At 44.2% G+C, this 26,495-nt stretch overlaps 1 protein-coding gene across 6 annotated transcripts in view; it reads right to left on the bottom strand.

Annotated features, from left to right (window-relative positions):
* Positions 1 to 26,495, bottom strand: part of TLR2 (toll like receptor 2) — a 321,825-nt gene that overhangs the window by 139,163 nt on the left and 156,167 nt on the right. For all 6 annotated transcript variants that reach the window (XR_011205421.1, XM_069242846.1, XM_069242872.1 and 3 more), the window contains one exon: positions 11,531 to 11,648. Coding sequence is in view for 5 of the 6 variants with exons in the window: in XM_069242846.1 (XP_069098947.1) it covers positions 11,531 to 11,577 (47 nt within the window). In the remaining variant the exon portion in view is untranslated. The remainder of the gene's footprint in view (positions 1 to 11,530; positions 11,649 to 26,495) is intronic.

Below are 26,495 nucleotides of genomic sequence, written 5' to 3'. Positions count from 1 at the left end.
GGTTCAGGCGACCTTGTACCTGCGAGTAGTCTACACTGTTGCGTTCAGCAAAAAATGTTTCACTAAGCAAGTCGAATTTCATGTGAATGGATCTACTACAGTTACATTCATCTTCTAGTTTGGAGAAAAATAAGAGTTCATGTCCTTCAGCAAGTCAGCACACTGCACGTTAGAAAAAACACATTTAATATGAAAGCCAGGCAGCTAGGCCTCGACTCATGCTAACTAAGGCCTAATGATTTATTTAGCAGAACCTTTACATATAACCTATTATTATTAGTGCAAAACCCTAATATAACATTTCAACATTATTAGTCAGTTTCATTAGTCATTGTATATATTGGCGCCCACTCCCCGTGGGCACATTTCAAGCGCACGTTTTAGCAAAATGCATTAATACGTTTTCTATGCAGCCTCATTACACGTTAGTTCATAAACATTTCATTTTAATATAGGCTACGCTCTCCCACCTGCTTTCCCCACATCAACACTCCCAGATCCATTCACAAGTCCCCTCATGCCCAACATCACCACAATAGCAGACCCACATACATCCACCCCATTCACCACATGTGCATTCACCACTACTACCAACACCCCGTATGCATCACATCCACCTTACCTGCAGGCACCACCCCAGCTACTCACACATCCAACCTGTCATCTCCCTGCATCTCCACCCCCTCCTCCCAGAACACTAAAATGCCCGTGCTCACCCACCCAACATGCACCCAGCACACACAATGCTTCCACCCACTCACCTGCATCCAAGGCACCTACCAAGACACACCTCTCAACCACTCCCTCTCCATCCACTCCCACCCGTTTTTCCCATGACCACCCTTGTGTCCTTAAAAAAGATTCCTATATGAGTTTGCCCTGTTCCCTCCCACTGACCCTGTCCCTATGTCCCCCAAGCACCCTCATGCCCTCCCCAAACCCAGTCCTTCCACCTCCGGGTCCTCCCATGGCCCCCCTAATACTACCCCCCCCCAGCAAAGACTACCACCCCACCAAAGGGCAAGGGCCCTCCTCCAAAGGGCCATACGAAGGGCAAAGCCACCCCCAAGTCAAAAATCTGACGACCCCACTCCCAAAGCCAAACCAAAGGGCCCCCCTTCGAAAGACAAACCTAAGGACCCCCTCCCAAACCCCAACCAAAAGACCCCCTCGCAAACCCAAACCCCCACCTCGCCCTCCCACCCCCATCGCCCCTGAAGTGCCTGCATGCCCCATTGATGCCCCTGACATGTGGAGGCCACTTAGCAGTTAAAGGTCAAGTTGGGGCCAGATACTCTGCCCAGAGTGCCTGGGGCAATGGAAACTTTTGGACTGGCCAGTAGGCCTTTGCTGTATATAGTTGATTTTACTGACGTGACCTTTATTTTAATACATTTGCACCAGTCACCCATTGGTGTTGAGGTTATCAACCTTGTCCTGCCTCTCCTTCCACATATATGTGTTCTATGTGTGCAATTTGGTGTGTGTCTTCTGTGTATGTGGTGTGTTTGAGTAGCAGCATGAGTTGTGTGGGTGAGTTGTGCTATGGACTTGTTGTGAAATGTTGTGTTGTGCTTGTGTGGCAGTGGTGTGTATGATATGATGCATCTGTGACGTACTTTGTGTTGGGTGGATGTGGCATGTGATGTGACATGTTTTTTGGTAGTGTTATTGTTTGTATTGGTTGTGTGCTGTTGTTATGTGTTGCTGGTAGTATGTGTTTTCCTGTGGAGGTGTGTGTAGTGCCTTTCTGCCAATGAATTTGTGTAGTTACAATGGTGTTGTGGTTGGGTGACTCAGTGGTGTTGTGTGTGGATGTGTCCAACAGTGGTGGTGGTGTGTGTGTGCCGTGTGGTGTGTTTATGACACGTGTATGTTGAATGTGGTGTGTGTTGTTTGTGTGTGAGTGTGTATGTAGATGTGTTTGTGTGTTGGTACGGGTGTATGTTTGTGTGTGTGTGGGCGTAGCTAGTCGTGTCCGGGTTCTGTGTTGTTTGTGGGTGTGTACTAATGGCCCTCCCTCCAGTGTGTGCTAGGTGTATGTACTTTCGGGTATTGTCTTCATGGCCGTTGCTGGTTCTGGAGTTGTGTGGCCAGCAGGAGTGGTGGGAAGACTTCTAGTTCAGGTTCCATGGTGTCTGCGGACGTGTCTGTGTTCCTGAAGGTGAGTGTCTCCTTTTATGTTGCTCGTTTCCGCCAGACTTTTCGTGGCAGTGAGTACACCCCGGAAATCACACGGTCTCTGCCGGCGTGGAGAAGCCTACTGCCTACCGCTGGCTGCGGCGGTCCGCCCACACTGGTGGCGTTTTGGCTGTGCTCTGACATGGTCATAATATGGTGGTCTTCTCCGCTGGTCCAGTGGCGGTGTGACCACCATCGCCACCATGGCGGTTCTGAGATCGCCAAACCCATAATGAGGGCCTGAGTGTCAGTAATTATGATTGAGTATGAGTGAGATTAAGAGTGAATGCATGTGACTGAGAATAATTAAGAATTAGTGCAAGAGGGTGCGAGGTGATGTTCATGACATGTGACACTCCCTCCTGGAAAAAATCATGGCCAATGTTCATCCGATGACACTTCCTTTGATGTCGTTAAGGTTAAAGAGTATGTGATGTCACTCCCGCTACCCCTGGCATTTTTTCTTGAATCGACGCCCATGAAGGAGTCATTTGTAGAATTTTTTATGGGATCATACACTCCTTAGAACAGACTTGAGGAGTAATTTGTAGAAATTTTCAAAACAAGTTGAAAGTTTTACTCATGCACAGTTTGACAAATTCACAAAAAGCAAGAAATAATTGTGGAAATTTTCAAGATTAGTGGCAATTTTAAACACACAATATAAATTAATGTATTTATAATGATGCTACAGATACCCCTGGGGCCGGGGTCGGCGGTAGCACCGCCAACAGGCTGGCGGTGCTCCGCCGGGCATTCTGACTGCGGCGGTACAGCCGCGGCCAGAAGCGGAAAGTCGGCGGTGTACCGCTGGCTTTCCGCTGCCCATGGGAATCCGCCATGGCGGCGCAGCTTGCTGCGCCGCCATGGGGATTCCGACCCCCTCACCGCCATTCTGTTCCTGGCGGTTCCGCCCGCCAGGAACAGGATGGCGGTGATGGGTGTCGTGGGGCCCCTGGGAGCCCCTGCAGTGCCCATGCCAATGGCATGGGCACTGCAGGGGCCCCCGTAAGAGGGCCCCACTTTGAATTTCAGTGTCTGCACTGCAGACACTGAAATTCGCGACGGGTGCTACTGCACCCGTCGCACATCCTCCACTCCGCCGGCTCCATTCGGAGCCGGCATCCTCATGGAGGGGTGTTTCCCACTGGGCTGGCGGGCGGCCTTTTGGCGGTCGCCCGCCAGCCCAGTTGGAAACCCAGAATACCCGCGGCGGTCTTTTGACCGCGCAGCGGTATTCTGGCGGTTCCCTCCAGGCGGGCGGCTCCCGCCGCCCGCTGGGGTCAGAATGACCCCCATGGTCTAGGTTGTTACATCAGCATATCTTTTGTATTTCCCCCCTGGCCTTGAATTGTGTTCGATACAAGCATTCTTACTCCATTTTCACCTACAATGCTCTATTTGTAATCCGGCCATTCTGACGTTGGTACAGTTATCTGGAAGATTCTAATGAAGATTTCAGGGACCTAAGAACCATAAATAAAACCTCATGTACCCTCCTCTGAAGTAGATGTGTTACTTATCCTTCGTTTTGCTGGTACATCCTTGTCTCCAGGGAATTGTTCTTGCTGCATGAGATACTTGTGCCAGAGCACGGTTAAGTTCTTAGTTTCACTATTGTCTGGCCAGTTCTAATTACTCATTCACTCCCACCTCTGAACCTCCCGCTAAGTCACAGGGCTGCTTCCCAATGAAAGCACACGAACGTGGGGCAAATTCCGAAGTGAGAAGTGACTGTGGTAAGCAGTCTTGCGTAAAACAGATGCTGTGGTTGTTGTCTTATTAGCCAATACCTTACACTTTTCACTCAAAAGCACCTCGAAATATAGATCAGAAAGGCCAATGTTGATCAACAATATACAGAAGAGAGACCCTCACAATGTCGTTAACATAAGCACCCAACATTGGCCAGTAGAAATGTCTGAAGATGGAGTTCCAAATAATTATATAATTCACCACAGGGCAAGTGAATGGGGGAGGAGTCGCCCTAAATCCAAAAATGAATGTCAACAGAGATAAATCAAAGCAATGATATGGGGGTACAATCACTATTTCAGAGAGAGAGATACAATGGCTCAAAGAAATTGATCAGATAGATGTATAATTCAGGCATCTACTGATGACTGACTTCTCACGCTGCTGTGCAGCACATAAATTATAAGCAAGACTGAATTGGCGCTTGATTTTTCATGGGGCAGAGCCAGGCCCAATGACCCTCCTGACTCATGCAACAATCCCATGTGAACTAATGTGGGTAGAATAGAGAGACAAGTCCACGGTTGAGATGCGCAAGCTAAGTGACAACTGTAATTGGGATCAATGAAAGGGATGCAGCAGCACATCAAGAAATACACATAATGACAACAAACAGAGAAATTGGTAAAACGGCGGTAGAGGATGTTCTAAAAGTAGTCGGAAAATGAGAAAAACACTATTGTCCAAATAGATCCAAGAGCTAGGAGACAAAACAAATACTCAAAAGCATATGCAGTCTCAGGAAATATGGAGCACAATAATTGCACTTTAGAAAAATCAAAAGTTTAGCACTGAAGAATGAATATGTGGTGACCAAACTCAGTAAACAATGAGACGGCGAAAATAAGGCAGCGCTCTTACATCTAATTCCCCACTCAAACAGCTTAGCTTCAATAGAAAAACAAGCATAATTTCTGTAGAATATGAAATCAATACAGTACCTAGGGACATTTATCACCATGGATGCTCATTCATCATTAAATCTAAATTATGACAACTTACATAAGACAGTCATAGCAAATCGTCATAAATGGCAGACCTTAGTAATGTAACAATTACATGGTTGAGAGGAATTCCACCATTAAAACCGCTTTCCTACCACTCATGAATATATTCCAAACATTACCATGCCACTTAAACAGACTCTAATTTTGAAACATTTAAAAGATACGTTTATAGGGAGGCAAAAATACAATAGTCAACTTTGGTCAAAGTATTCTGAAATCACAGTACGAGTGACTGAGGCTACACAACCTACAGCATTACTAACAGGCATCTCAGGTTGGATACATTTTGGATTGGATTAAGCCAGTAACAAATAATTGGCTGAGGTTCCTTCCATGCCCAGTTATTTGCATCAAAGTTTTTTTATGATCTCAGCGACACACCCCCAATCTCAATGACAAAGATAGGTTCCTATTCCACCTGATATCACATAAACCATGACAGTCCCCTGTTTTAGAAATTAGCTCAAGGCTGATGTAGGAAGCATGCAACCATTACCTTTCGTGTAAAAATATCCTCTGGCAACTCTGAAGGGCTAACCCCTCAAACAGACTACCCACAGCCAAATTCTTGAAGCTACAAGAATATGTGGCAATTGCTCAACCTACTATATAACACGGTCATTAGCGTGCATTAATACTCTTTTACCCTTGACACCTTATAACAGAGTAAATCGCAAAATATTGATTCAAAAGCTGAAAACGTGAATGGTAATTTTTGGAACTACCCTTATGCGGATTACATGACTTGTCCATAAACACCCTGAAATAAGCATTTGATAACCCACATGGTATTTTATATAACACTGATACAAATATGGGAAATTCGCAGGGGCATTGTGTAGGATGGAACACGATGCCCCTGATGGCTAACTGTTTGGGTCTATTGCAGAGTAGGACACTGGGCAGGGCGCAGGCTGTGCATGGACAGGCCCTGTCACACTGACCTCATGTAATTCACCAGATTGTCGGTTTCACAGTGCAAGCATATGTGCCTAATGGGGTTTCCTCTATCTCTCACGGAAGTAGCTTTACTCAGGCAGACAGAATAAAACAGACAGACTTTTCTAAGCCTGATCTGAGGAGTCATCCATCTTGCTCTGTTCTTCCTACTTACAAGCAGAGCAGTGGGGTGCTCGGTTTGCCTGTTGGTGCCTGGGGGATACTGCTGTGGCTGCTGCTTTCTTTCAACAGAAATAGGTATATCTGCTTCAGCAGATTTTTTTTTTTTTTTAATGTTGTTTGTATGTGTTTGAATGCGAGTTTGTTTGAGTGTGTGTGCATTTGAATGTGTATGAGTGCACGAGTATGGGCATCTGCCTACGTGAACATGTAGATGCATGTGTGTGTGTGCACGACTGTACTTTGTGCTTGTGAGCCTATGTATGCACATTAGCATGTGAGTGTGCATGTGACTATGCATACATGAAATCATCTGTGTGCAGGGTTGGACTGGCCCATAGGATAATCATGCAGTGTCCCCCAGGCTGGTCTGACTGGTCAGTATATGGGCCAAGTTTATGGGTGTTTGGACCGGTTTTCTGGTCTGCTGGGGTGGGTTTTATGTTGTTTTCCCTGGTATTAAAACAAACATTGCCTGCAGCATGCTAAAATTTACACAGTCTTTTATACCATGCAGAACACTTGAAGAGCGTGTTTTGTCAAGTTCAAAACTGCCCCAGTTCGCAAACATGGGTCCCTTTTTAGCTAACTAAGGGCCAGATGTAGGAAGGCTCCCTTTTGCGAGTTGCAAATTGCGAGTCCCAGCGACTCGCAATTTGCAACTCGCAAAAGGAAATGCAGAAAGATGTCTCAGACACCTTCTGCGAGTCGCTATGGGGTCGCAAAGACCCACCTCATAAGTATTTATGAGGTGGGTCGCAGTTTGCGACCCCATAGCGAGTCTAGGCACTCACGGGGATGGTGGCCTGCTGGAGACAGCAGACCACCATGTCCGTGACTGCTTTTAAATAAAGCAGGTTTTTTTTTCTCTTTGCAGACTGTTTTCCTTAAAGGAAAACGAGCTGCAAATACAAAAAATACCGAAACCTTTTTGTTTCGGTTTTTTTCAGAGTAGGCAGTGGTCCATAGGACCACTGCCTGCTCTGAAAAAATATTTTTGTGAGCATTCACAAAGGGGAAGGGGTCCCATGGGGACCCCTTCCCTTTTGCGAATGAGTTACCATCCACTTCAAGTGGATGGTAACCGCGAGTTGATTTGCGACCGCTTTTGCGGTCACAAATCAACTCTAGATCGTGATGCGGTCGCAAATAGGAAGGGAACACCCCTTCCTATTTGCGAGTCGGAATCACATTTTGCATCGCGTAAGGGCTTTTGCGCCTCCCAAACGGCGTTTTTCGCCGTTTGCGAGTCACAAAAGCCTTCCTACATCTGGCCCTAATTCACTAATCGGGGCCTCTTTTATTTTTGAAGCCTGGGCATCTTCAGTCCCGGCCTGACACTGTGACTGACTCAGAGTGCACTTGAGTTTGTGTGCATTACAGTGTGCTCATAAGTGTGTGTGCACAAGAGTGCATGAACATGATATTGTGTACCTGTGTACATGAATGTGTATGTGCTTGTGATGTTTGTGTATGTGGACATGACTTTGTGTGAGTAGAAATCTGTGCTTGAAATTCAAAAGCTTCACTCCGCCCTTCAAGCTTGCGAGGTCAATAAAATGATTATCACTGACTTAGGCTTTTGCAAATACATGTTATATGAATGTGTGCATGCGTGGGTGCACATGAGTGTGTGCACATATGCATGTAGGCACATGACTGTTTGTATGTCTGTACAAGCCTGTGTATGTGCACTTGTGAGAGTGCAGACATCTGTGTATGAAGCACAGCAGGTTCAATCAGCCTCTCATTCTTCTGAGGTCGATAAAATGGGTTCTGTTAAGTTGGGTAACCACAAACATCTTTTATTCAGTGCCAACATACCACCAGTGGTCAAGGTATACGTTTGCAAATACATATTATGTGTTTATGCAAACAGCAACACAAAAGGATTATGGACGGAGTGCTTAAAGTTTTCAAACACTCATCCCCCAGTCACATATCTGGGTTTAATCCATTGCTCTTTTGCTCACCATGCTACTCCAGTTTGGGCCCAGCCATATGCAATTCAGTCTTCACCCTGCTCTCCAAAAGAACCGTCCAGCCCAAACTGCCTGGCAAGTCCTCCCTGGACTAGAAACACGCATTCTGGGACCTGTTTCGGGTCTGCATGTGGCAGTGCACATGAGCGTGTGCGTGCACACATATGTGTGAGTGCCAGTTGCAATGGTTGGTGCAGCACCCAGAGGTGATTGGCTTCTTTAAGTAAGGAGCTAAGTGCATTAGCATCTGTATGTCTGTGTGTATGACATTCATAGTATGGAGCAAAAGTATGGGGCAGTGCATATGAACATACTTTTGGCAAGGCTCCTTGTGTGTTACTGAGGCATGGAATGGAATTATTTTCAAGAGGGCTACTGGTCTGACTGCAGTGACTGAAGCATCTGCAATCTGGGACACCAAATGAAGATTCCAGGAACATCTGCCCATTGTACCTTATAACCTGGGGACTGCAGATGATGTCTGTGTATAGGAAAATGATAGTTGTGGAGCTGTTCCAGAGGTCCAGGTGATGAACTCTGAAGTAGTTACTCTACCTGGAGAGATTCCTCCCCTGCATCAAAAAAGAAACTTTGATTATTATTTCAAGTTTAGCAGATGAAAGATGTTCACCAAATATTGGAGATGTCCCACCTACCGTTTAGGTGTTTGCAAATGTCCATTTAGAGTGTTTACATTTGTATGTACTGTAAATGTGGTGGATGGGACATCAGTCACATTTTGATGGATGTCTCTCATCACCAAACTACAAATAGACCCCTTTGTTCTTCTCATTCCCTCCAAATACATTCCTTTTGTAAACGACAGTCTCCTTGTCTACTGTTAGCATGCTGGTTCTCATGCCTAGGTATTGAGATCTTCCCCATGATGGGCTTTAGTGATTTGCAACAACACAAAGGGGGTGATTCTCACTGAAATACAAAGTGGGGCCCTCTTACGGGGGCCCCTGCAGTGCCCATGCCATTGGCATGGGCACTGCAGGGGCCCCCAGGGGCCCCACGACACCCCATACCGCCATCCTGTTCCTGGCGGGCGAACCGCCAGGAACAGGATGACGGTATGGGGTGTCAGAATCCTCCATGGCGGTGCAGCGAGCTGCGCCGCCATGGAGGATTCATTTGGGCAGCGGAAAACCGGCGGGAGACCGCCGGTTTTCCGCATCTGACCGCGGCCAAACCGCTGCGGTCAGAATGCCCTGAGGGGCACCGCCAGCCTGTTGGCGGTGCTCCCGCCAACCCTGGCCCCGGCGGTCCATGACCGCCGGGGTCAGAATGACCCCCAAAGGGTTTTGTAAAGACTTTGGAAGTGTAGAGAAAACAGCACTGGGGACTCTCCCTGCCTTTCCCTGCAGGTCCTGAACACAAGATGTATTACACCTTTCTAGTCAGTCCATGTTCTCGTGCTTTGAAAGCCAGTGAACCTATTGAGGAAGGGGACATAAACCCTTAATGTCCCACACATTAAACAATTGTTCGTTCATGGTCACTGCTTCCCAAAATATGAGGGTCTGAAGTTTCACCAGCATGCCCAACAGCAGCAACTGGTAACTGGTACTGCTAGATTCCAAGGGAATAAAATTGCTTGACCAAAACCAGACACTTTCAAAATATGTATTGGTGAATATCCCCGTACTGCTACAGGCCACTTTCAAGCTACTGGCCTTGATTTCCAGCTAGTATAAAATGTGGACTGAAAGTCAATGTACCATACACCTTGCATACAGCTTTCCAAAAGCAAGGGTGCACGTTACCTGCAAAGGTTACCCAGCTTTTATGTACAAACTATTAACCTGCTTATGTACGACACTCTAACAATTTGCCATTTGCAAGATGTCATAAAAATATGGGTGCATGTTTGTTAAAAGTATAGACCTCAAGGCTGTGGGATGCTCTTCAACCATCCCTTTAAGGGCAGCCAGGATGCCCAAGAACTGGACTGGAGTGAACAACATCATTCACTATCCAGACTATTTTAATGGGGCATGTGCAAACTAGCCGACCTGCCATCAGACTGAGATCTTGAAGAAAGACTTCCACGGAGTCCAGGAAAGTGAAAAGATTGCTGTGCAGCTCAGCAACTACTACTACAGCATATATTAGAAAAGACTGAGGGCCTGATTACGACTTCGGCAGAGGGGATTACTCCGTCCCAAATGTGACGGATATCCCGCCTGCCATATTACGAGTTCCATAGGATATAATGGACTCATAATTCAGCGGGATATCCATCATATTTGGGATGGAGTAATCCCCTCTGCCAAAGTCGTATTCAGGCCCTTAATGTCTAGCTCAATACTTAGTACTTGTACATGGGTAGAGGGTGCAGGGCGTGGGCATCAGAGAAAAGGTCCCAATGTGCATTTATTTAAGTTTGCCTGAGTATGCATGTGAAGCCCATTAACACCATACCAAATATTGTGACCTCTGACCTTGTATTGGTCTCTTATGGTGCATTTATTTAAGTTTGCCTAAGTACCCATCTGGAGCCCATTGATGCTATACCGAGTTTTTTGGCGTGTGAGCTTGTATTGTTTTTTTTTTTTTAAGCTACACCCAGTTTTAACTAACGTAGTTAAATACCACACAAAATTAATTCACTCAAGCCAAGCATGCAACATAGTATTGCAGTGGCACAATGCCCAGCCTTGTGTGCATACATGCTAGTGTATTCCAAATGATTGTAGCATTGCATTGTGCCACTTGTTTAAAGCAGCATTGGCTTATACAATTGTCAAGGTGTGATTTATTTTTTATCTAGTATTCAGGGGCACAAAGTTGTTTCACCAGCTTATCGTTGTATGTATTTAATATTGCTACAAAAATGTTCTTTACTTTTCAGAACGCCATATTAATTCCGGTAACTCAGCCTCAATGCAAAAATCCCACAGGCCACCCACTGTCTTTTTTTTACTTGGGTACACTCTATCACTTGTAGGGAAAACTCAGTCTCACACCCCACCTAATATTATTGTCTAAGCTACCCCCTAAAAATACAGGAACTTCTCACTCCCTCTTCCTTCTCAGAACCCTTCTTTTAATTCAATGATATCCTCAAAACGCAACTCTTACATGCAAAATCTGTTTCAAACAGTTTTTACCCGAGATCAGCATTGCCACTCATGGTTCTCTTCCTCTATCCTAGCTGACACTAAAAATCATAGAGAAAACCTTAAATAGCTGGAGCAGCAGCCTTGTTAGGGTGAATGAAGTCAGCTTTCAGGAGAAGGCATGCTTTCCTCAACTCACCCAGTTGGGAAAATCTGAAAATAGTGTCACACTTGAGGTAAAGGACAGCAATGTTATGTAAACATTTTTTGGGCTCATTCTTAATTAACACTAACACTATTAAAGTGGGCTTTTCCTGATTCCTCTCTGGTGCATTCAGAAACCACCTATAAGTAAACACCATAGTTTATAGCCTTGCGAACTAGAGCATTTCTGGTGAGGGTAGGAGATATGTATACCTACTTTTGCTCTCCTTTGAATGTTCTTTTGCAGGAACTTTTCAATCCCATAAGAAAGTGCACTTCAAAGCTCCATTGTCAATCTGCTGCCTCTTCTTTTTATTTTATGAGCAGGATAATTCCTTCAAAAAACAAAAAAAGAAGGTAAAAATGTCATATAGTAAGGTTTGATATTAGGGCTGGTGACATGAATCACAGAGAATGCTAACAATTTTAATGAATTTAATGTCTTGTTCACATTTCTTACCTTACGCAAAAAAGTTTCAGACGCTACATGTAACATCAGAAAAGTGACAGATCTCAATCAGCAATGTCTAAACTCAGTACTAAATACATAGCTCTATCTTTAAGTGAGGCGAAAGGGTGCTATGGGGTAGACAGGGAATTTCTGAAATAAGCTCTGGCACGAATGGGTTTTGGGATCTCATTATTTGGTTAATGGCATCACACACCGAGACCACAGACCAAGGAGAATGGAGAGATACCAGATAACATTTTGCTACACAAAAAGGGGAAAGTGTGGGTGTCCTACATCCCCACTGTTATCCCTAGTGTTAATGTGACCTCTAGTTCAATGCTTGAGAATTAATGTTTGAGGGGTCAGATCTGGAAAGAACACGCTCAATAATCTATGTTTGCTGATTATTCCATAGTGAGAGTGGAGAACCAGGAGTGGGCGCCGAATGCCTTGGTTGAAGAACTACAACTTTACCCGGGGATATCAGGATTTAATGTGAATATGAATAAGTAGGAAACCATAAATACTTGCTGGAACGTCCCCATTTAAGTGGGCCACAATGTGCTCTAAACACTAGGGAACATTTTTGACATCCTGACACCTCAAATATTTAGGACAAAACCACTCACCCTCGTAGGTTGGAAGGATCACCACTTTTAAAATGAACAACCTTGGGGGTCTAGTTTGATAAGCAAGGATAGAACACCGCACACAATCAAATTCTAGTATAACACAAGTCTGTTACAACATGTAATGTCTAGTTTCCATTGGATAGATGAAACAAACAATACGTCGGTGTTCACATCAGATTTCTTGACAGATGATGTCTTTATTGTCAGGAGCATTGTATTGAGGTAAACAAAGTACTTCGCTGCAGACACAGCCAACACGTGTTTCATCACGCTGTTGACTTTTTCAAGGCTATTTAGGCGTAATGCTGGCACGACAAAGTCAATGAGTCAGTCATAAAAGTAATATGAGTCCATGCGTCTGAAATTGGGCTAGTCCAAATTCGAAAGTTCTATCATGCGAAAAGGTCCAAGGTAGGGACAGGTAAGTCAGTATAGTGGACCGTGATAAGTCCAAGAAAAGTATCAGTGATTCCAAATACTACAGGCCAGTCGGCTGTCTTCTTTCTTCTTTACTGCATGCAGTATTCTGTCTTCTTTCTTCTTCACCGCATGCCATCTTCAGTCGTCCTCCTTGTCTGTCTACTTTCTTCTTCACCACATGCCGTATTCTGTATTCTTTCTTACCTGTGTTCTTTCTTCTTCACTGCATGCCATCTTCTGTCTTCATTCTTCACTACCAACTTCTTTCTTCCTGTCTTCTTTCTTCACGGCCGTCTTCTTTTTCTTGACCGCACAACCTTATGCCAATAGGTTTCACATTTGTTTCTTCTTCTACCTAACCGGATTACAAATATTACAAAAATGTTATAATAATGTTTGTTTTAAATTTGAAAAACCATTGGCGCTTTATCAAATTTAAAACAAACATTATCACAATATTTTTCTAATATTTTAGAATCCAGTTAGATAGAAAGAAAAACAAAGGCTAACTCTATTGGTTTTGCCGTTGCCTGTTTGAAAGGCACACATTTGAAATTTTGCTTATTTTTCCTGGGTATCTTCGGAGTATCTATTCTAAAATGGGAAAGAGAACAATTCTGAGTGTGAAGGCCACCATTAAACCCAAAAGCTCCACTTTAGACTCCTTATTCGCAAGAGCTGTTGGAGTGCTTAGCAAAGAAATTGACCTGGCCAAAAGTCGTTTATCCCTAGACATTTGTGAGCTGCCACCAACATCTCTCCCCTCTAGTATCAGAGTAGAGACTAAATCCAGCCAAACAGGAGACCAGAAGAAATACAGGGATATCTTTCTTTATTTTCATATGCCTTGAAATAGCAGACACACAGCAGGAACAACTGCTTGGAAGAAGGATGAGAGCCAACTGATCCCTCTCCTAGCAGCCCAGGGAAGTTCCAGAATACATTCTACTCAGAAATTAAATCTGAAGTGCACAAACACAATTTAGAAGGGGGAAATAAAGAAAACCATAATGTAACCACATACTTCCTCCCCCCATATAACATTAGGTCAATTAGGAATCCTTGAGCCATTTCATTAATCTGGATACTCTTTTCATATGTGTGGAAACATCTGAACAAGAAAAAATATATCATCAGATACAGATCTTTTGTCAACGTTTCCATGCTGAGGTCCCCTCAAACAACTGGTAGGTGGAAATACAGATGGTCTAAAAAACAATGATCACCATGATTACTTTGTGGAGACATATCTTTTCCTGAAATCTGAGCTTCATAAAACACAATCTTTGTCTGAACCAGTGTGTACCTGCTTATTAATATCTGACAGAACATTAGCAATATTCACTAGCCTAGTCTTATTCCACCAACCGTTTATTATGTGACAGAACAGCATGTTTTCTTACACTTTAAATTTTAACTGGAGAAGTAAACTTAGATCCTCCCTTTCTCACTTTGAAAGCTTTTTAATGAGCACCCAGTTACCTTAAATAAATTCTTTGTTGGAAGTCTGTTTGGAAACATCATAGTATTTCCTTTTCACTTGTTTCATTTGCACTCTATCTTTTAATGCAGATTCATTAGCAGGATAGTGATTGCTCAACCTGGAATGAGACTGATCATTAAGCCAGTGGGTACTATCTTAGAGTTACACTTCCTCCCTCTCAACAATTCAAAAGGAGTGACACCTGTACTGGTATGTGGTGTAGTGTGATAAGCTGAAATATTTTTTTTGAAAACTGTTTAACATGAATCCTAGCTTATAAAGGAGACTGGATATGTTCTTTAAGAAAGCGGTTGGCCCTTTCAACCAAACCATTTGCAGAAGGATTGTATAAAGAAATGTTTTCATCTCTGTGGAGATGAAGTGCATGCCATTGTCTGTTACAATTTCTCTAGGAATGCCTTCCATGAAAAAAGACATCCTGAAGAAATTGCAACACACTTTGTCTACAGGGAGATTCAACAAAGGAATAACATATCCATTTAGAGATATATTCTATCAACACAATTATAAATCTGTCACACATTGGTAATAAATTGAAAAAAACAGCAAAGTCAACACAGGTTTTTGCCAAGGTTTTTCAGGTAATGGAAATGGATGCAGAGGTTCTGGTTGTGAGAAAATGGGTATGCAAACAGATGCGCACTGAACACAGCAGGCCCAGGGCTTGTGAAGACTTGCGCTATGTAGGAGTTCGGTTTCCCATGAAACAAGGCGGACACACCGATGCAAAGGGAGGCACACAGGGTTGGAGAATCCTCTCTTTATATTACAAATGTAAACAAAGTGGACATGTGCAGGTGAATTGGTTGCCAGGAGACATGACGCATACATTTGAAATAAAGGAAGCACGCAAAGCCTCCAGCCGACAATGCCCACACAGGAAAAGGAATTAGATCCGGGGTGGACGCAAATGACAAGCCTGTATGGATTGAAGATGAAAATGAAGAATCCGGCCAGTGGGTCTCTCAGCGTGTATCAGAAAGGCAAAGGGCAAAAATAGTATCCACGCCCCCTCCTGGTAACAATGTAGTATCAGAGTTGAGACTAAATACAGCCAAGCAGGAGACCAGAAGAAATGCAGGGAAATCTTCTTTATTTTCATAAGCCTTGAAATAGCAGACCCACAGCAGGAACAACCGATGAGAAGAAGGATGAGAGCAAACTGATCACTCTCCTAGCAACCCAGGGGAGTTCCAGAAGAACGTGGAATGCATAATACATTCTACTCAGAAATCAAAACTAAAGTGCACAAACAAATACACAATTTAGGAGGAGTAAATAAAGAGAACCATAATGTAATCACATGTCCAACTGAACTACGAGAAAACACAGATGATGGTGGTACCGTTGCCACAAGTTTGATATCTCAGCCACAATCACTACCACCAGAGAGCCTGCACAACAGTGGATCATCAATTAATTGCAAAGGAAAGGTGAAATGTTCTAACAACACAGAGGCGAGGTATAAGCACAAATGGAGAAAAGAACATGGAGCTGGGGAGAGCGGGGGAGACAACACCACCAAGTGCGGGGTGGAAGTACAGAAGAGAGTGAGAAGCAGGGGGTGCAGAGAGATGCACCTTAGGGTGAGAACAACATGGAGCAACGGTGTCAGGGAAGAAGTACGTGAGAGACAAATACAGAGAACAAGGCGTGATCTTTTAGTGTAAGCAGACAGAAGAGAGAAGGAAAGAGCTTGAAATCACAAGCATTTCATGAAGTACATAGTCCCCAAAAAAAAAAAAGTTATCTGGAAGTGAGGTATGGAAGAATAGAAGCTAGCCAGTCAGAAAGATAGAAAACAGGCTATGCTCTAGGAGAGGGACAAACGCAATAATCAAGCTGGGACTAGTAACGCCATTGAATAGGAAGAAAGCAAATGAGACTGACAATAGGCTAACTATAAACCCCTCTAACTTTTTAGGTCTTTTGCAGCTAGACAGCTTGCAGTAACTAATAGGCTCAAACTAAAATGTATATTACGCTCTTTGCATCTGCTTTCAAACCACACACACTGAACCCTGCAACACCTCTCATTTGGTTAATGTGAATACTGCAAGAATGTACTGAACCACATAGGAAGAGTTCATTTTCCATTCCAAATGTGGCACTGTACCCTTTCCCAAAACAAAAACAATTGTGTGATGTATAGCGCAATGCACAAAGCAGCACACAAAAAATAAGTGTTATTAGTATTGTTGTTAAAGCACCATAAACCATTGTATCCTATGGGTCCAGACAGCAGCAGATCATAAACTGCAGGGAGTTACAGGGTAACGAGTTTTGGATTACAGTTTTCTCTATGTGTACCATTATAAACTATATCTTTATTTCAGAAACCATGAGCGTGTTCCATCTGTAGTTACAATGCCAAAATCCTACGGTACTCATATCCCTATTGACCTTGCTAAACCCCCCTACTTAAGGGAATAGTGGATTTGACCATAGCTGACAGAGTGCTAAGGATAGGTAGTGGGAGGTTGATGCTGCTTGCCACCGTTGTTAAAACATATCTGGAATTGATCAATTATTATCTACTATAGGTTAATCAACACAGATCTCTGATCCTTGATGCCTTTGACATACTAATCCATCAAATTCAAACCCCATTAAAATGCCCTGCAATGACAGCTAATAAAACCCATCCAGGATGGTTTAACAAGCAATGTAGGGAGGCTAACCAATGGCTGCACGTGGCCCTCAAATGCCATCCACAGGTAGGGCACTAATAGCTATAATGAGGTCCGAATACAAAGCATCTATTAAGACCCAGAAACTCTCAGCTAAAGAATAGATGTGGGAAAATCATCTTAACTTTACTACAGCTAATAATACCACTGGCTTTTAGAAAATCAAAAATGGGTCCAAACAGACCGACCAACAGGCAGATGGTTTGGGGTCAAACATAAGCTCAGATTCATGGGTCAAATATTTTTAAACTATTTATTCATTCACCAGGTGCAGGGAAGATAACTCATGAGCCACTCATCCAACTTTCCCTTTGGATATCAAATTTGTGCTTTCTGAGGTTCCCAAGGCGATTGAAGCTACTCCTACGTGTAAGGTTTCAGACCCAAATGGAATACTCATGCAACTCTACAAGGAGAATACCGAATATTGGGCACCTATAAATAGTAATGCATTAAACTGTGCAGTTACCACTAGGCTACTCAGCTCCTGGCATATGGCTGTGATTGTCCTGGTTTATAAAAAGGGTAGCAGGTGTTGGAGCATACATTTCAATAATGCTGTTAGTGACCCAGATGTCAGCGGAAAGTAAAAAATGTGGTCTTGTATTTAACAGCCTAACGTAGAAAGCTGCACTGACACATATTTTAAAAGTGTTCATATTTACATTTGTGTCGGTCACAATTGTGCCTACTGGATCTAACAATGTGGTAACAAATTTTAAATAATGACAAAGTATATTTTAGACACTAGATTAACTGCTAGCATTACAAATAATTAGCATTCTTTATGTTTAATGTGTGATTTATGAGTTAAATAGACACAAAAAAACAAATGCACTTCTCTGTTATATCTAACAGGATGCATTTAACAAGTTTGCAATTTATAATGAAATGTTTTATTCTTTCTGATATTATGGGGGTCATTACGACATTGGCGGGCGGCTACCGCCGCCCGCCAAAGCGTTAACCGCTGTGCGGCCGCCAATGCAGCCACACTCCCGCGGCCCCCATCACGACATTCCCGCTGGGCCGGCGGGCGCAAACCAAGTTTACGCCCGCCGGCCCAGCGGGAATGAGGCGGCAACATAGGAGCCGGCTCCTAATGGAGCCGGCGGTGTTGCGGCCGTGCGACGGGTGCAGTTGCACCCGTCGCGTTTTTCACTGTCTGCTATGCAGACAGTGAAAAGCTGGCCGGGGCCCTGTTAGGGGGCCCCTGCACTGCCCATGCCAGGGGCCCCAGGACACCCCTTACCACCAACCTCTTCCTGGCGGTGCAAACCACCAGAAACAGGCTGGCGGTAGGGGTGTCATAATCCCCAGCGCTGCCCTGGCGGATTATCACCACCGGGGCTAAAACGGCGGGAAACCGCCGGCCCCGGCTGTGCGACCGTGGCGCTACCGCTGCGGTCGTAATAGGCCAGGAAGCACCGCCAGCCTGTTGGCGGTGCTTCTGTCATTTTAGCCCTGGCGGTCTCGGACCGCCAGGGTCAAAATGAACCCCTTAATTTTAAAGTTGAATTTATATGTTTGCATATAATGTGCATTTATCAACAAGTATAGTAATGCATTTATATTTCTTGTGTTCGCATAAGTAGGCCCGAAGAGCTCATATTTGCAGTCATGTAAAGTGATGAATCATTGTTCTTTCTAACGTGAATCTTTCAGTTCCGTTCCCATGAGTAGCAATAGGTTCTTTGTTCAACTGTACAAAGACTTTTAGTTTAGTGAGCTTGGTCCGGAACATTTAGGCCTGTGGACTTAAGCTGAAGTAAAATAGTTTCAATTGACATGCTGATTCAGATGGGACGGAGACAAGTCCATTGTAGTCCCTGGGAAGAAACTGGATTCATGCAAGTGAAAAATAATTATTACAGAACTGTTTGGATTCACATGGAAAGAGGAGATGATCTCAGACCACACTTGAGAAAATACTGGACAGTTGCAACCTGAAGACATACCATTAATTTGATTGGATATTGCCCCTTTTGCATGATGTGGGGCCACTGAACTGACAAATTAAATCAATCTGTGTGTTTTGATTAGGGATGGACTTTACAAGTTTTAATCAGTCTTTCCTTGGCTCTTGAGAACCCTTGACTGTGTGCAGCTCTCTCTGCACTTTCCTGATGATGCTTTAGACTGGATTTGCTGCTGATCTACTTGCTTTGCTGATGAAGAGTCCTTGAATGCTCACCCAAGGAAAGGTATATCTCCCTGCTGATTTCCACTGACATGTCCTTCTTTTTCTAGAATAGAAGCTACCATGCTCACACTCACCTATTTTGCGTTTCTAGTTAATATTCTGTAGCCCTAGATAAATTATTTTTGCCTCTTTCGTATTTTTTGTGTTAGCCCACCCCGAAACATACATGTTCTTATTTGGTTGATTGTAGGGACAACCCATGTCCACCCCCGAATTGTGTAATTTGTTTAATTGAGCTTGAAAAATGCTAACACAGTCTGAGAATATGTCTCTGTTTCCCAGATCATTTCCTTTATGATTTATTCTTCTTGAATGTTTCATTGTGTTGATGCTAATTTGATTAAACTTCTTTTGCCGTTTTGGGCTGCCAATGGTATTGATATAACTTTATAATCTGATTTTCCACACAGTCTTCATGACATTAGCTTTGTGGTTATAAAATAAAGCTTTGAAACTTTCATTGATTGGAGGTTTCCTTCTACGGCCACATTGGTCATGGTGTCTAAATTGTTGGGGTGGTGCTAAAATAATTGTGGATGGTTAACCACACTTCTTACTGGGTCAAAAGGTTCATCGACCTCAGTAAAGCATTTGATTCCTGTGAAGGATGCAAAAACATGTTTTGGTTGCAGAGGATGGTTATGTCCCATAAGAGGGGTAACCATATTTGTGTTCAATATAAGGATTGACAGTTTTGACGACAGAGTGATGGTTTCATTCCATAAGTGGGTACACCATATTTTGTATAGTGATAGGGAGTTTACATGTCAATTCCCAGTCCAAACGTTGCCCGCACAGTAACTTGTTCCATGGTCATTACAGATATTGATGACGTTCCAGGATTGTGTCTACAAGTGTTGTGCTGTGTAAGTATAAGTAGGGATTTGCACTCGTGATGCATTTTGCTTGACGACTGCGGTGAAGTGAAGTTAAGAATTGTTTTGCAGAGTCACTGTACTTGAAGTGATTGTGGCACTTTGTGCTAAAAAATTGTCTGCAGTTGATGTCATTGATGGGTTGGTCAAGACCTAAGATTCTGGGATAATGCTCAAGTGTAGAAGACACTTGGTTAATTTATTGCTGCAGTGAGGTACGTATCATGAGGCGCCATTGAAGGTGTCATTAGTTTTCCTTAAGTGAGTGTGAGTTGCTGGTTGGTATTAGGTGAACCCTGAGTGAACACGCAGGATCCGTATCAACCAGGTTAAGAATTGCTGGTCAAGTTTTACTTGTGTGAATTTGTGATGGCCACAGTCAGAAGAGTAGCTGTACATCTTTCAAAGCGTTTGAGCCGTACCCGTAGTGTGCAGACAGCTTTTTGGTTTTTGATTTTGCTCGCAATATTTAGCATTTAGTGTATGTGTGAGTAATTGAGTGAGAGACAATTGTGAAGTGACTGCAGCTGCTGAGTGTACTGGATGTGACAACATTTGTACCAGGCTGGGATAGGTCGTTTGCTGAGAAAGCTGCGCTCGTTGCTATTGGCTGAGAACAGCTTGAGAAAAGGATTGTGTGATTGCATTTACTTCCTGGTTTCATTGAAAATTGCTGTTATTATTTGAATTTATGCGAAAATGACATTTTTCAAAGCTTTAAGAAGTGCGTTGAGAGGAGTAGTGTTTATTCCAGTCAGAGAGGGTGAACAGGTAGCACCCAAAGGAACATCATGCCAGAGGCAAAAGGAGCCTGCATTTGGGTTAAACAATGGTGTTAGATTACTGAGAAGGAAGGTTTATTAGCTTTTCCTTGTTAAGGATTTTAGAAAATGTGAGTAGAGTAATGTGTGAATTAAATCCTCCTCTAAGACCCGCACAATTTGAAGCCCTTGCTATTTGTGAACTTGTTGGAAGACAAAAAGAAACAGCAACATTTGTGAATAGAATGATTAAAGCAGGTGGGATGCAGAGCAGAAAATATAGACAACTGAGATTCTAGATGGAGAGAGATTGTTTCCAGCTATCATAGAGGAAGATGATGGGAGTACAAAACCTAAAACAAGAAAGAAACAGATGGCTAAGACAGAACAGATGAGGGTAGGAAGACAGATACACATGAAAGTGATTCGGAAGATGAGTTTATAAATCAGCTTTTAATGAATCATTCCCCACCATATCATGCAGTTGAGGAAGCAGTACGGAATGTAGCCCTGGATGTGCCAACTGCTCAAGTTACACAGAGCCCAATTCCGAGAGTTCCAAGTACACCTGCAAATTCAGTGACCCAAGTGACCATGGTTTATCTACCAGTTCTGGCTGTCAGTACAGCACAGTACATTACAAGCCCAGTTATGAATCAGGTAATGCCAAGCCCTAATATGAACAATATGGTGTCTACACCAAATGTGACTGTACCTGTGCCAAATTTTAGTCAGAATGGGAGTATGCCCATGTATACGCCAGTGCAGACAACATTAAATGCTACCCTACGTCAAACAGGACAGACTTTCAGTACTGTCATAACACGTCAGTGTATTGGAATGCAAATTCACAGAACCAAACAGGTCCAATGGGATCACCTGATGGATTAACAGTTCCAGAAACTATAGATCTAGTTGTTGCATTGTATGCTTCAAGCAACCCTGGAAGTAATGCCCAGTCAACAGACCCAGTATCTGCAGGAATGTCACCATGTGAGATACAGAGATCGGTATAGTCAAACAATTTGGAGATGGACAGGACATCTTCTCTCATTCAACCTTTTATCTCTGCACAAATTGCAGACTCTAACCAGATGGTAAATCAACAGGACCAGTATTAGATGCAAGATGCCCTCAGGGAACCCCACTTCCTTATATGCCCACACCAGATCAGATTATAAGTGTACATTGCAGTACCTCACAAAACAAGACCCATAGAAATAATATCAGTCTGCAAGGTTTTTCAGCACAGCAATTGACTGAGTGGTTAGATGATTGGAGCCCAACAGAAGCAACAGGTGCAACAATTGGTAATGTTAGAACAGAAGAGACACCAGAGAAGAACAGAAGAGTGAATGTGCCCAAACTAAAATTAGACTTAAATTAATTAATTACAGGAACGCTTTAGATTGAGCGATTAGAAAAATACACGGAAGATGAATTTTGCTGCATGTGCAAAGATGTTACACAAAGTGCAGGACTTACTTATAAGACATTAGCAGAATTGTCTGAGAAATATGACATGGGTTTAGAAAAGCTAAAACCCTTGATAAGACGTTATAGATTATAGTTCAGTACCAAAGACATAGCTAACATAAGATCACCCAGAATGAGAATGCACATTAAGGAATTAATTACAAACATTCAAACATGAGGTGCATTACATAAATGGGAAGGCAGATGGGCAAAGAAAAGAGACCAAAGGCAAGCAAAGGAGGATTTGCCTCCGGATGGAGTAAATCAAGCTGATGATAATGTAAAAATGTTGCCAACAAGAGAAATTCCAGGTGGAGGTTATGTACATGTCCCATGGAGCAGAAGTGACATACTGTCATTTACAAATGACTACCCAAGACTGAGGGAGAAACCAGTGGAGTGATATAAGCAGACAGAGAGGTTTGTGAAGCTTTCAAAATGGCTGTGGAAGGATTTGAACACTTTGTTTTACATTGTGGTTCCAATTGACTTGTGGGTGGAGTGCAAGCAGAGTGTTGATTGGCCTCATCATGAACCGCCAAGAGATCCAGTAGCAGGAGCACCATTTGAAGAGGTGATGAAATGGCAGGGGTGTGGAATTTGCTAAAATATCTACTTGTGTGTGGGACAGTTTGCTTCTTAAATCTACTTGTCCTGTAAAAAGATCTACTTGTCCCTTTGGTGCCTTGTAGTGCGGCAACAAAATATGTCAGCAATCTCATTATGTAAGCAATCTCATAATAGTATATCTGATTATGCCAGGGCTACTACTATATTAGGGCTTGAATACTTGCAATTTCAAGCCCTAGTATAGCAATTTCCTTATCTTTCCACCATTCCACAGTTCTTCATACTTAGGCTGGAGGAAGCAGTAAGCAATAGTTCCAGGGCTGGAATGTCTTTGAGTTTGCAACCTACTAACTTGCATGTTTTAAGGATTTTCACCAGCTCTTCTCTAATCTTTTCCCATAATGAGAAAGATTGGAAATGTACTCTTGACGTCGGCAGAAGAAGATCTTCCAGGGTTGGGAAAAAAGTGGTAGGAGGGAAAGTGAACTTGTAAACGCTTAATAGATTTTCTCATGAGCAAGTCTACACATGCATATTTGCTAGTGCTAAAATACAGTTCACATATATTTTCTAAGAGTATGATTTCCTGGTCTACTTCTGTATGTTCTTGTGAATTCATGGAAGCCACTAATTCAAAGACATGCCATGGGTGCACTTGTAACTATTTTTAAGAATGAGGTCCCTAATTGGGCCTGGCATTAACAAAGACATTTTGTTTTGACTAAACTTCTATTTCTCTCTATCTATCGGCTGGTTTTACTGTGAGTGATCTCATTCTGATATACCATAAGGAGCCTATTGGTAGACAAAGTGGCAGGAACTACTGTGGCAATCAGTGGCTTAACGAAAATGGAGGGGGCCCCATGTAAAGAACATGGAGGCCACCCCAGACTCACAAAGGGTAGGTGCTGTGATGAGGGGGACTACAGGGCCTTTGTTATGCAACTGGTGGCAAAACGTATTTATCTTTTTGCCAGTGTTTGTTACAATGGTGGTCATTCCGAGTTTGACGGTAACCTGACCGCCACGCTGGCGGGGATGTAATGACCCCTGCCAGGGTGGCGGTGCAGACCACCATATCATGAGTATGGCAGTGAACCCAAAGCAACACAGACAACTCACCGCCAGCACCGCCGCCAACGACGAGCAACATCCGGCAACAGAAGCCAACGTCTTGCTGGCGGAAGCCAATGTCCTGCCCGCCATATTCTGAGTCACCACCATGCCAGGATATCCGGGGCGGGGTGGCCTCTATGAAAAATCTGGTGGCAAAAGAAAGTACAAAAGGAGACACTCATTTCCAGGCACAGAGACATCTCCACGGCCGCCATGGCAGACAAATTGCTAGTCTTCCCAGCATTGTATCTACACCTTCAGGGCCACCAACAATGACGAAGGCGACAACCGTAAGTACGCTTAGCACAGAGGGGAGGAAATGACAGTGATACACTCCCACACATAATACACATTCCTCGCACACACAGCGAAGGCCACACACAGGGACACACAGTATACGTCAATGCCAAGTACCCAATACACACAAAAAGCCAAGAAGATGTGTGCCAAACATACAGCACAATGCATAGCAACACCACCAACACACCCCATAACCACACAACAACAACTAGACCACAAACACCTCAACACAGGCATAGACAGGCGCATTGTGCAACACCACACATACACACATACCATGAACTGTATGTAGCAATGACACACAATCAATAGGAGTGAACACACATCCAAACAATTACACAGGTGACACAACATGTACAACCAACAATCAAGGAAATGAACACATGCAGCACCATACACATAGACACACACAACACCCCATACAATCCCACAAGCAAGCAGTCACACACATTACAACATCCCCATGGCCCAACCCACCTATCCGGCACATGCAACAACACAGACACAATCCATACACAGACCTCACACACCGTTACATACAGATGTCACACCACCAAGTAGAAGAAAGCCAGGACAAGCAACTCATCTTGCCAACCACAGCAATGTGGGCAGATGTAATTGGAACCATAAAAATTTCAAAATATAAATAATCTGCCAAATGGCAAGTCCAACCTGCATTAATGCAGAAACGCATCAAGTCCAAATATATTATGGCCCCAACTTGACTCCTAACAGCAAATAGGCCTCCACATCATAGGGGCATCAATGGGACAGGCAGGCACCTCAGGGGTGTAGGAGTGGTGGTGGAGTGGTGGTGGAGGCTTGGATGTGGAAGGAGCACGTTTGGGTTTGGGTTTGGGAGGGGTGACTTTGGCACTGGGAGGGGTGGATATCTTGCTGGGTGGAGGAGTAGGGGAAACACCAGAGGGGGCTCCTGAGGAATGGGAGATGGAAGGGCCTGAGAGGGGCAAGCGGACACAGCATTTACGGGGAACACGGGGTGGGAGAGGAGTAGGGAAGAGGACAAGGGCGGCAATGAAAACTTTCTTAGGTACACGTGGCAGTCACATGCTTGAGGGATGGGAGTGGAGGTAGATGGAGTGCTCGTCTGATGTGTTAGTGTCCTGTACGTGGATGCCGGTGTGTATGTATGTGGTGGCTGAATGTTGGGTGGGTGAGTGGGTGTGTGTGCATTCATTGGGAGGAGTGGGGCAGAGATGCAGGGAGAGGGAATGGGAGGTGTGTGAGTGAATGTTGCGGTGGTATGTGCAAGTTAGGTGGATGTCCTGCAGGTGGCAAAGATGGCAGTTGTGGTGATTGCGGATGTGGTGAGTGGTGTGTGTGTTTGTGAGTCTCCTGTTGTGGTGATTGAGGGTATGACAGGAATGGTAGTAGGACATGTGTGTGATGATACAGTGCTGGCAGGTGTGAGTGGAGATGTGACTACAAGGGAGGAGGTGGTGGGGGAAGTGTCTGTTGTTGTGTCTGCAGATGTGTGTTGTCTGTGTGCATGCCTGTGTGAGCGTTTGTGATGCCTATGACTGTCTTTGCACTGTTGTAGTGGGTGTATGCTGGTATGTAGGTGTGCCATGAACGTGTGTAGGGGGAGGGGTTGTGGATTGGGTAGGTGGAGGAGGGACGGAAGATGAAGGGACACTGGCTGTCGTCAACGAGGAGGCCAGAGCCTGAACCGATCTCTGTAGGCCAGACAAGGCACTGTGGATGCCTTCCAGGAACTCAATGGACTGCTGCATCTAGGATGCCAGTCCCTGGATGGTATTCGCGATCTTTGTCTGTCCCACAGAGATGGACCTCAGGAGGTCAATAGCCTCCTCACTGAGGTCAGCAGGGCTGACTGAGGCAGGGGCAGAGGTGCCTGAGGCAAAGGAGACACCCACCCTCCTGGCTGAGCGGGCACAGGCAACTGGGTGGGGTGCTACAGGGAGGGCGGTGCTGGTAAGGGGGTGGCAGACAAGGATGGTGCTGGGGTGGTCCCTGACGGGTCCGCCACCACCAGGGAGCCACAATTGGAGGAGGAATCTGTATCAGATGTTTTGGTAGCTCCAGTCTCCCCTGTGGTGCTCCCCTCACCCTCCGTCCCACTGGTCCCCTCGGCTTCATTTGTGTCAGCCTCCTGGGTCCTGTGGGCTGCTGCATCCCCACTCGCCGGTGCCCTTCCTCCTT

This window comes from Pleurodeles waltl, chromosome 1_2 (genome assembly GCF_031143425.1).
Source record: "Pleurodeles waltl isolate 20211129_DDA chromosome 1_2, aPleWal1.hap1.20221129, whole genome shotgun sequence".
In the NCBI taxonomy this organism is placed as follows: Eukaryota; Metazoa; Chordata; class Amphibia; order Caudata; family Salamandridae; genus Pleurodeles; species Pleurodeles waltl.
This window is presented reverse-complemented; position numbering and strand designations above follow the sequence as displayed.